At 40.7% G+C, this 12,637-nt stretch overlaps 1 protein-coding gene across 1 annotated transcript in view; it reads right to left on the bottom strand.

Annotated features, from left to right (window-relative positions):
* Positions 1–633: 633 nt before the first annotated feature.
* Fgf9 (fibroblast growth factor 9) overlaps positions 634–12,637 on the bottom strand; it is a 41,482-nt gene continuing 29,478 nt past the window's right edge. The window contains exon 3 of the mRNA XM_021203556.2: positions 634–4,054. Within this exon, the coding sequence (XP_021059215.1) occupies positions 3,809–4,054 (246 nt within the window). The 3' untranslated portion in view covers positions 634–3,808. The remainder of the gene's footprint in view (positions 4,055–12,637) is intronic.

Genomic DNA, 12,637 nt, shown 5'->3' with positions numbered 1-12,637 from the left:
TGGTGGCTCACACATCCTTTGAATTCAGCTGGCACTTTGCCTCCACCACCATCACTTCACTGCTCTTGCATGCACGTGACCACAGACTGTGCATCTAAATTTGGCACATTTCAAGGTCAATTGATGCAGCAAACGGACTCTGAACTTGGACAGTCACCATTGCCCATTCGTCTGTCCACAAAAACAAAAAACAAAAAACAAAACAAAACAAAACAAACAAACAAACAAAAAAACCTGTGCAAATACACTGCCTGTGCTCTCTCCAAGTTCATCCATCTTCATCCCAGAAGATCCTGGCTGCTTTACCGAATGCTCACAGGAAGAGGAGGAAATAAGTGACTATTGTTCCTCCACACCCTCCATGCTCCCTCAGCCCTTCAATCCATTTTCACTGTGTGGGCAAGCTATAAAGGCAGAGGCTGCTTTTTACATTCCGCTGGTTCACACAGGCAAAGAATCTGAAGCACCTCCAAAATGGACATCGAGTAAAAACTACCAGTTTTCCAAAGTCTGTAATTATGTATTTACACAATGTATATAATCCTGTATGTACTTACATTCAATTACAGATTATCAAGTAAGTGACACAATATTGCGGTGTTAATGAGATGAAATAGGGAAAACACCACCAACTGAAGCCATTTTTTTTTTTTTTTAATCTACAAAACAGGACCTGGCAGGGCAGGTTGCAACACTGACCTGGCATGTCCTTCAACACTGCTTGGGGACATTTGCATGACAGATGGGAAGGTGGTTCAGTCCACCCTGGCTAAGTCTTTGACCAGGATGCCAGTGTTGGCACCAACGAGAGAGTGGTTTGGCTATCTGAGCATCTGCTTCTGAGCTGGAATCACCCAGCCCACAGTGGCGTGGGGCTGCCATCCAACAGGCTTTGCACCTCTTATAGCAGGACTGAACCTGATGTAAACCAGAGAGCTGGAAATAATCCATCCACTTCCCAGGGTGATACACTGAACCCTGAGCCATCTTCCCTCCCAGAATGCTTATTTACATAAATAGCATACATCAATATTTATTTATTTACAGACCATTACAGTTTATTGTACTGGTTACCAAAAGCACACAACATTTTGCTTTTCAGAAAAGAAAAAAAAAAGTACCAAAACAAAGTCCAAAAAGAGACATTAAAGTAGCATTTTCTGGGAATATATGAAATTTTTAGTTTCTGCACAATTCTTTTTTATTCTTCTGGGCTGATTTTCTGGAACACCTGCTACTTTATTATTATTACTGGCTGTCTCCTAAAATCAATTTCTTCAGATATTACAGCTATGACATCCTACCAACCTAATTCTTTCCTATGGCCAAATGTTGAATCTTTTGCAGCAAAAATAAAATAAAATAAAATAAATGCTTTTGGGTAAATGGAAATCTGAGTATGTGTACATTTTAGCAGCAAAGTGTTAAATAACAAACAAAAACACTGCTCAAAATTCACCGCAGCTCCTGTTTAGAAAGCAGAAGGAAGATCCAAAGAACACACATTCAGAGTGCATCCTGATCTTTACCCTATTGAAGGATCCACAGAGCGTCTGGCTCCTCTCTCTGTGACATCTTTCAATTCCAAATGCAAGCTCCTCCCTAATGCTCATCAGCAGGGAAGATCATCACACGCTCCGCTCCAGCTTGGACCATAAGAGGGCTGTGTGGATTTGCTCAGTACAGGAAGGCAGGCATTTCTAGACCATAACGACAGCTATCCCGTGCCAGTGACACGCACGCTTTCCCTTCCCATCGAGAATGTGCATCTAAGCAAAACGAAGCCAGAATATTGCATCTTAAAATTAGCTGCACAAACTCAAACATATTTTTTAGCTGTCACTTTCAATTTCCCCACGTCAACTAGCTAGAAAGTGAGAATGTATTATAGGTTTCTTAAGTATTGCTTCAAGAATTTGGCTCTTTTCACTTTAGTATACAGTGAGAGAGAAATGGTCTCTCTTACCCAGTGGGAGGATTTTGGCAATCAAATAAGTATGTATTCTTGGGCTTTTCAGCATATAATGTTATAAAAGGTTTTGTAAACAGTGTTCTATTTAGTACCCACTTCTCTGAGCACTGCTGAAGACCGATTCAGAAATGAAGCACAGACAATGAGTACAGTAACCCCTCTAATGTCATTACTGATAAAGATTTATTAGTTTCATGTTGCCAGTTTTACTTGAAGGATACTAGTCCCATATGAGTATGACAGTTCACACCAAATGCAATCTCCATTAAAAAAATGTTATAGTGATCCCTAGGGTCCATGTAGAATTCCATATTTGATAGCCAAGACACAAATAAAACCTTTACAAGAATGATCCTGTTCATCTGATTTTTGCCTCAGGAAAAGAAAATGAAGCAAAGAAGAGAAGAGAAGAGAAGAGAAGAGAAGAGAAGAGAAGAGAAGAGAAGAGAAGAGAAGAGAAGAGAAGAGAAGAGAAGAGAAGAGAAGAGAAGAGAANAGAGAAGAGAAGAGAAGAGAAGAGAAGAGAAGAGAAGAGAAGAGAAGAGAAGAGAAGAGAAGAGAAGAGAAGAGAAGAAGAGGAGGAGGCCGAGGAGGTGGAAGAGGAGGAGGAGGAGGAGGAGGAGGAGGAGGAGCTACATAAATGGCTTTCCCTCTCCCTTGGGAATTTTTAATCAGTGCCATGTTTGATGTTTGCCCTGTTGTCACGGAAGTGGGCTGAAATGTAAAAGCATAGTCATTGCTTAGCTTTGGTACACTCTGCAATAGATTAAAACAAGTAAGACATACACCAGCCCTCATCTGTTCCAACCGCCCAGGTACACTGAGACACTGAGTTACGAGAGAGGAAAATTACAGACACGACATGAAGGGTTGAAACCCAGTTTATCTTTAATCCTCTGGGATAAGCTATGAAACAAGCAGTCTGAAGAGTGACTTCTCAGTGTCGTGAGCGAGGTGCAGAAGTTTACAATAATATGGGCACAAAATAGATTGTCGCCTTTAGTACATTAGGGCCATTAGAATTTCTCGTATACCTACTTGCATGAAGTTACCACAGGTTCATAGCAGACTTTGCCATTTAATGCCTACAGAGCCTAAAGCTTCCAAAATGCCTATCTGGCCTGTACATATTTCATTAAAAATAAACTCTATATAATAAATAAATATATAAAATAAATAAAATGTTGCCTTTGGAATTTCTATAAATAAATTTAACCTTTTTTCTTTTTTTCTTTTTTTCCTTGTTTTTTTTCTTTTTCTTTTCTTTTTTTTTTTTTCTTTCTTTTTTTTTCTTTTAAACTAAGAGGTCTTTGCTTTAAATTCACTGGGCTATGATACCAGTGAAAATGAACTGATAGTCTTTTTAAGTGAGACTGCTCTCTCCACGCCTGTGGAAAGGCAATGTTCCCTTGAGCAGGCCACCAGCCAAAAATCCTGATGAGTTGAAGTATGGCAGCTGTGCTGATATAAAATGAAGTTCAACTGATCAAAAATGTAAAAGCGTGTCTATTTCCCAGCATGCATCAGGCCGTTGTCCTCGTGGCGCGCTGCAGTCCCCTCCACTCGCTCACGCACTCTCACCCTCTCGCGCAGCCTCTCTCCCCTGCTTTGCAATAAATCAAGCAAGTGGCCCTAGGCAGCCCTCCAGGAGGACCAGCCAGTCAGTGCAGAGCAAATTGGCAAGTCCTCATCCAAGCTTCCATCATACATATGCATGCGACAAAGTTTGGCAACAGTGGAGCTGAGGTGACGGCACTGCTAATCAATAAGAACCCACCGCATGAAAGCATTTATAGTGGTTATGTTTTAAGGGCTCAAGTGAAGACACTGTCTTTGTCAGCTTTGGCTTAGAATATCCTTATATAGTTCAGGTACTTTGTCAGGGTCCACTGGTCTAGGTAAAAAATGTGTAAATTTCTGGTGCCGTTTAGTCCTGGTCCCTTCTCTTGGAGTCCCATCCTTATTTAATGCAACATAGTATCTCCTTCCGGTATCCACGTGTTTATAGAGGTTAGAAGAGTAGGTGTTGTACCAGTTCTCTTCAAACTGTTCTCTAAACACACATTCCTGTGTTAGCTTTTCCTGTAAAAAAAAATAAAGAGAAGAAAGCAAATAAATATATTGTAAAATGTAGCTGCCGCATTAAAAAGCAATATTCTCCATTATTACATACAAGTTGAATCCCCATTATTCAAAAATCTTTGGACCAGAATCATCTTAAACTACTTTTTTCAAATTTTGGAACAATTGCATTTGCATAGTGAGATATGTAGAATATGGGACCCATATCTAAACACAAAATTAACTTATGTTTCAAATATACCATCTTCAAATAGCCCAAAGGTAATCTTGCATCATATGTTTTCATTAAAATGCCCATAATATGGAGTTTTCCACTTGTGACATCATGTTACTGCTGAAAAAAAAATGTTTAAATATGGGGACATTTCACAGTTCAGAATTCCAAATCAAGTATGTTTGAGCCATATAAGCCTAATAAAATCTTTTTTTTTTTAAAGTTGCAAGCAAAAAAAAGTCACACATGGAAATTAACAATAACCAAAAACTTTATGATTCATTAACCCTCTATATAGTTATGTGTACTGTCAGAATGGAAGCTATGAGGATTCACACTGGCTTCTGCACTTTCACTATCAAATAAATTTTATATACTTACCCACCACTGAGAAGGAAAACAAAAATCCATCTTTACTTCAATGCACTTTGCAAAAACTGTTTAATTCTATCAAGTTAATGACATTTGAATTTTTTATTTAAGATAGTTAAAACACAAAAGATTCTAAACAATTTGAGGGATAAGAAAAAAATATTGAATTTTTTTTGTAATATTCATTAGTTTTTCCATGATCTAGCTAGACAAAGTGGAAATGTCAAGGATAAAATCAAGAAAAAGGCACCACCTTGATGAATACAAAATTTAACATAAAAAAACAATTTGCTGACAAGGACTAAACACTTTTTACTGAGTGTCTTCCACATGCCAGTCACTAGACCCAAAGGACAACTGGTCCACCGACCATTCTCATGTTTGCCAGCACATTTGGATGGTGACCCCCTCTGGGAGGCATTTGCCCAAGTGGACGCTCTAAGAAGCATCTCATTGTTAACAGATTTTTATACAGTACTTGCGATATCAATGACATCTGTAGTGTTAACAATGAGTGGCACCTCGGAGCATTCTGTGGCATGGATTACGTTCTAAAGCCTTCAACTCGAGCTTCAGTGTGCATGCACTTGCCTGAGGCATGTTTTTAACCTGTGGGTTATATAAGCCTCTTCCCTTTAAAATTCTCAGCTCAAATTTTACAAAATAGAGATTTTTTTTTTAAATCCCTGGGAGACCCAGCAGTGGCAGTGCACACCTATAATCCTAGCACTCGGCAGGCATAGGCCAAAGGATCTCTGAGTTCAAATCCAGCCTGGTCTACAGAGTAAGTTCAAGGACAACCAGGGATACACAGAGAAACTCTGTCTTGGAAATCAATCAAACAAACAAACAAACAATCAAAATCCAATTCCTGGGAGAATTCTAAAGCAGACCATTCTCAGTGCACGTTTTAAGATGTCCATTGTACCTTGGTATACCCAAAGGATTGGCTTCCAGACATCCCACAAAATCTATGGATGTTCAAGTCCCCTTACACAAAAGTGGTATGCTTACATAGAACCTATCACATCCTCCCACAGGCTTTAAACTATCTCTAGATAACTAATGAACCTAATACAGATAAATACAGCAAGAGTAACTGTGTAGTGGCATTGAGGACATAGCTTCCTAAACTGTGTGATGTGGTCCCATATGTGATCATGCAACTGAATGTGCAGGTCACAAAGAGAATTGGTAACTACAAAGGTCTCCAAATGGGCAACAACCAAAACTAATTCAAACTCAAATTCAAAGTGAACATGAGGTGCTTCTGGCAGCACGTTCCCACATCATGTCACAGGACCTCACTACAGCCTTGCTCTGAACAACACATCATGCTGTCAGCCACACAGGGCCAACCAGCATCGCCTGAAGCACCTTGCCTCAGACTGGAGACTCTTAAATCCGATGAACTGTAATGTTTTCACCATGCATAAAAACTTTTCTACTCTTGTAAAAGCAAAACCATTTAATTATGAGAAACAAAAACTTTAATATTTTCCACTTTAACATGTAAGTTTTTCAAATTAGAACACCTTCGGATCGCATTATGTTAGAATGTTTGATTTTTAAAATTATTTATTTGAGTTTCATAAAACCTGAGTTGCTAACTTCTGTTTTATTAAAAAATATACTTTGGGTTGAGATTAGAATAGAATTTCCAACAACTTCTAAAATGATCTAAACACACTTTTGACCTTTTGTACTGTATTTATGTTAAGCAATGTCCTTAGCACTGATGCTTATGAAATCAGAATCTTGATCACCTCTGGAAAGCACTGAAAGTCATCTATATCTATGCATCAAATATTCCACTGAGGCTTAAGTCTGTGTAAATGTAAATGAGCATACCCACTTCACTAGCATGCAAAATGATTTCATCCTTACATAAAGGTGAGTGAACTATTTTAATTTTTTTTGTGATGTATTATTAGCAAGTGTTTGATTTGTGTACCTAATGTGTGTGTATACACATACACACCTGTGCATGTGTGTATACACATGCACACAAAGCATTCATGAGTGGGAAAGGTTTAAAGCCCTGGTTTAGGGAATAATGACAACAGTAATGTGTATGTTGAGGGTCTTCAATCCACAGAGAGTTGGATCTGCACATGTACATCCTGTGAGTCAGAAGAGCGAGCCATAATGCTTTCTGTCTTGACTGAGGGAGTATTTCCAAATACAGTAAAGTAAAACCAAATCTTCTAGCCCAGTGACTGATTCCTGGATTAAATAGAAGTACCCCCTTATTTCAGAGATGGCAAGGGGAAAGCGAGTCTCAATTATACACTCCCACTGCAAGAAAAACCTCTGTCTTCTTAACTGTCCTCCCTTCCTCTCCCTGAGCTCCATGAAAAGTGCAGTCCCTTCCGCCCCCACAGTGTGGAGGATCACACAGCCACGGGGAGAAATGACATATCCAGCACATCCCACTCCACAAACGCACTATGGGCCGAGGTGTGTGACTGAGGCTACTCCTGGTGAAGGGAAGAAAGAGAACTTTCTACCTCTGGTTTTATTACTGCTCAGTTGAAACCTTTAAAATCAATACCTTTCTAGCTAGCTATTTTAAAACGAAACACTAAGAGAGCTCTTGAATCCTTTCTGCTGGGCACCTGCTGGTTGCTGTCCAGATAGGAAAGTTCATGAAATCAGGGAACATGATGCTGGCTAGACTCTGCTCCAGATACAACACTACTGTGGAGAACAATGATGGTGACACCTCAGACTCTCCTGATAGACATGCTCTGGCAGCTGGAACTGACCATCATGCTCACCAAATTGGCAGATATAGGCAAGAAGAAAATCACCATGAGGCCAAGAATGAAGCCTTCATGAAAGTGTGCGGCTACAATCACCTCATGCCCTCAAGGTACCCTGTGAGCATCCTCTTGGACAAAACTGTCATCACAAGATGTCTTCAGAACCAGCTCTGAAACACAAACAAGGCCAGACAGGAGGCCAAGGTCAATGCTGACTGAGCAGAGGCATGAGATGAGCAGGAACAAATGGTTCCTCTAGAGCTTGAGCTCCAAGGGTGGCTTTTGTTTCCAGCATTACAAAAAGGAAACGGTGACTTTTAAAATTACGGCTTTGCTCTTGTCCACTTGGTGCTTTGAATAAGTAAATAATAAATAAATAAATAAATCAGGCCCACAGGTTCCATGGACACACATCCAAGTAATGGCAGACTGAAGTTATTTGGAGTATCATTTATATGAGGACCAAACATGTTACTATAGATGTTCCTAGAGCATTATGCAAAGATGATCTGCAGGAAGGAATGTGCAGTATGTGCGCAATGCTATGGCGTTTTACATAGGAGACCCGAGCATGAGCATATTTGGGTATATCAAAGCAACTAGAACTAATTCCCTACAGATTCTGAGGGACAACCGTCATCAAAAACATGTAAGGTCATTTAATATTCTTCTGTCCCTGTCATTCAGAACTTGAGGGCATACAGCACACTTTACATATCACCAAAATACTGATGCCCTTTTATATCCATATATTAAGCATATGACTTAATACACTAAGTTTGGAAAAAAACAAATGGAGAGAGACATCTTCTTCTCCCATTGTTAGAAAGCCCAGAGGGCAGAATGGAAAAGGACAGAATTTTACAGAATCAACCAACAGTTCAACAGAAGGCATGCTGTGCCTCATCTCTTTGTGCTTCTTCATTTACATTTCTTGGGGGCAGGGAGCTCATTCTTTGGTCCCTGTGTATAGATAAGAAAACAATCTGCATTCTCACCTTCCACCATGTGTGTTCAAGGGCCTGGAGATTGAACTCAGGCGGCCAGTCTTGGTAGCAAGTGGCCCACCGAGCCATCTTACTGGTGCCTGGTCTCTTTCTTACCCCAAAGGCCTAAGGCATCCTCCAATAGCTCTTACCGGCTTCCTCAGAAGTATTCTTCCAAGTGGCCAAAAAGCACCAGCAAGGTTTTTGGTGTGATTTTGGTTTGGTTATTTGGGTTTTGTGGTGTTTGGAAATCAAATTCCGGGCCTTGTACATTCCGGGCAAGTGTTCTACTGCTAAGCATCCCCACCCACCCACCCCTCCCCTTCCTCCCTTACCTCCCCTACCCCACCCTGAGATTTTTAACCAAGTATCACCTCATCAGAAAAAAAAATGTGTTCTATAGGTTGAAACAAGGGAAAGTAAAGGAAAAGGGTCAGCCTGCTCATACTGGGTTCACAGGGACAAAGTAGATGGGAGGAAGTAAGCGGCATCCATAGCACCTCACACACACACACACACACACACACACACACACACACACACACGCTGCTCCTACTGATGCTGCTTGAGGAAGCTCAGCCTTGCAGGGGCCTGGGGTACACAGCAAAGAGCAATGTTCCACTCCCCTCGCCTATAAATCTAGAAGGGGCTTCAGGACAAATGCAGCTACCACTGCGCTGAGAAGCCGGCCTGAGCCTGACTATCCCCCACACATGTTCCTTCATCAGAGTCCTTGAGACAAACAACAGAGGGGTGCGTTCAAGCAAGCAATCGGTATTTCAGGGTTTACTTCCATCTGTACAGTCGTCCCCTCCCAAGCAAGTTAATTCCTGGCTAAAAACAAATTCAGGAAATGTTCTAAACAATTTTTTTTTCATTGACGAAATGGAATAGAAAATAGAATTAGATGCTAAGACTTCGGGGGTAGGAAAAATGGGGTGGGGAGGCGGGAAGTATGGATACAGGTTAGGGGTTTTATCTCTCCACTGGAAATGGACCAACAAATATTGCAAAGTAAGTCTTTTTTTAAAAATACAGAATGATTTCTCCTTGTTGGGAGCCGTATTTCAGGAGCAGTTCCTGCTCGATCTGCTCGATCCAGGCTGCATGGAGCCCTTTCTTACATCAGGGACAGACCACAGGAACATCAACTGGGAGAGCCTGGGAGAGCTGGGTCACACTCTGGGAGAATCTCCTCAACTTTTACCCCTCACTTACTCACTGAGGAGACTGACAACCATTTACGTTCCTCCCCAGTTCTCAACAGCCTTATCTTTAAAAGGTTAGGCCAGGTAAGGCAACTCTAAACTGAAAATCCAAAATGTGTCTAGTGTCTGAATTTTGGGGACACAGTGTCGGCCTTCATGAAGCTTCCTATCTCAGAGTGTTTCCGGTTATTTCATTAGGAATGTTCAACTCTACAACTCTACAGATACTCCAGAAACTCTTGTCCAACTCTTACTGCGAATGCTCTGTCTATAGTAAGGACCCTGATCGAGTGGATAACAAAGATACCATCAGAGAACAGGGCTAAGTTCCAGGAAGCCCTCAGTGACAATGGTGTCCTTGATGTTCTGTGAATATCAGAACCTCTCAGAAATGAAGCAAGTGGAATTAAATGGAGCACATGTCATTTCCAGTTCCATGTGTGGACAATAAGCCCGAAGGTGACCTGATGCATCATCATCATCATCATCATCATCAGGACCATGGCCTCCTGCCATTCAATGGTGAAGGCAAGAGTGCAGGACATTTCCAGAAGCCCCACTTGAAGCCACCCTCCCTTGGGACCTGGCTGTTTCTGCTTCTCACTGCACACGAATGATCCTGGGATTCCTGGAACTTTGTTCATGTGGGACATGGGGTGCCATTTCCCAAGGGCCACCACCCACTAGGGCTGTCACCTGACAGCTAGCTGCAACAGCTGTGTTCAGGAATGGGGTTTCCTGCATTCCCTTCTGTCTCTTCCACAGTGTGTAATCTTAAACACGCACTGTTAATTTTGCAGGTGAAAGAGGAGGAGAACAAAATGAAGCAGAGGGCGGCATGAACAAATTTCTACATGGCCAGAAGATTTTCATCACACATTTTAAAACTATGAAAAATTCCTCAAAAAATAAGGAAAGCAAAGAAATAGAACTAACATTTGCACAGTTCAATTGTATGGCTTTCTCTCTCACAGGCATTTAGCACTGTTCATATTACACATAACTTTCTGGGGAACCCAGAAAACACGGTGTTTGTTCAACTTTTAAAACAGTCTAACTCCTCAGACATTTTCCTGGTGGCCAGCTCAGTGGTCATACAGCTGAGGATTCAGCAGCTTCAGGTAAGTGAGGGAGGTTACGCAGACACTGAGCCGTTAAACCAACTGTGCACCTGCTATAGCACTCTGAGAAGCAGCTTTCAATCAAATTAAGACTTTCATTGAAAAATCAAACAGCATCTCTATACTGCATACATATCACAGATGATCTCTCCCTTCCCTGGGGATCAGGCTGATGTGCGATCGCTAGTCTACACACACTGACAAGACTGACAGGCCATGTCTTCATAACTACTTAACTAAGACAATTGTTTTTTTTTGTTTTTTTTTTTAAGATTTATTTATTTATTATATATAAGTACACTGTAGCTGTCTTCAGACACTCCAGAAGAAGGCATCAGATCTTGTTATGGATGGTTGTGAGCCACCATGTGGTTGCTGGAATTTGAACTCATGACCTTCGGAAGAGCAGTCGGTGCTCTTAACCACAGAGCCATCTCTCCAGCCCCAAGACAAATGTTTTAAGTTATGCATTTTTATTCCAAAAAAAGTATCTTTAATTAAAAATAGACAAATGCAAATTGGAAAACTAGGGGAAAAATGTCTTAACCTGTCATTTTACATGTGTGCAGAAGGGGAGTGTGAGCCTTCAAACTGTACACTTTTTAGAATTATAGAACACAGATGTTTTAGAACTCACCACATGTTTCCAATGCAGACAGTTTATAGAGTATTCCACTATAAAGTGATCAATTCTTGTTTTATTGTATTTCCATGTTTTAAATTTTTTTTAGATTATTTAACTATAGCTGTTTATGGCATACCTATCTTTGAACTATTGGATTTTATCACTAGACTTGGGTGGAGAATGTGGATTTAATTCAAAAGTCTACTAAAGTCCATGCTTTGGAACAAAATCTGGTGAATGTTAGCAGCTATGGAAACCTCTTTTCATTTCATGTCATCAAATTCTGAGCAATGGGGAAAACTGAAATTAAAACTTCAAAACCTTTACCATTCCTGTCGAAAGCAGAGTATGAGATAATATTGTGAAATTTCAGTACAGTCCAGAGGTCGCCCAAGCACACTTTAGGACACAGACTCATCTAGACACTAACTTAAAATGTTAGACAGCGTGGAAATAGGTAATCCACACAGGCAGTATTATGCTCAATTTGAATCTATGCCCTTTTTAAAAAAGAAAAAAAGAAAAAGAAATTAGAGATGTTACAACATTTGAAACAGAACAATGGTTCTTGTTGCAAATATAGAGACTTATGCTATTTTAAAACATGATTTCCAAATGAATGTATGGCAGGGCCTTAACCACACTATGTAAATTACTCCATTCCACTCCTGGGTCACTTAAACAGCCGGCTGCTAGGCTAGAAACCGCCAGAGCAGGGAGACTGCATGACAATGACTTAATTGCAAAGCTCCTGAACGGTTCCGGAGCTAATGACTCTGCTGTAGTCATTCATTCTCATATCTAATGTTTGTTACAGTCGAGGTATTTAAACCTCCCTTAACCACAATGACTCTTTCTCATTAATAATACAGCAGTAAAGCCTTAATGGGAGCTGTTGCCAGGACCAGGGCGATTAAATATAATGACTAAAGGACCATTAATAAGAAGCCAGGTCTTTTAACTGCTCTCTCCTGGGAGAAGTCCCCAACTAGATAGAAACGGAGTGGGAGGGCACCTTCTCTGATGTCAGATGCTCCGATTCAGATCCAACCCCCATGTGCCTACACCATGCCTCACCCTAAATCCTGTTTCTCAAAACCTCTGTCAATTCCCCAGCATTCTGGATAGATCTGCCTGGATTTCATCGTCTTGACCATCTTTATTACCTCTGGAATTATGGGAACTATGGAGTTGGTTGCATCCAGGTCAATATGAACAGGCAAGTTTTCCTTTTGCCTTATCAAAATATATCAGGAATATATGGGGAAGGGGAGGAGTGGGGAGACTGCTGA

This window comes from Mus pahari, chromosome 8 (assembly GCF_900095145.1).
Source record: "Mus pahari chromosome 8, PAHARI_EIJ_v1.1, whole genome shotgun sequence".
NCBI lineage: Eukaryota > Metazoa > Chordata > Mammalia > Rodentia > Muridae > Mus > Mus pahari.
The sequence above is the reverse complement of the archived record's forward strand: the minus strand, read 5'-3'. Positions and strand labels throughout refer to the sequence as shown.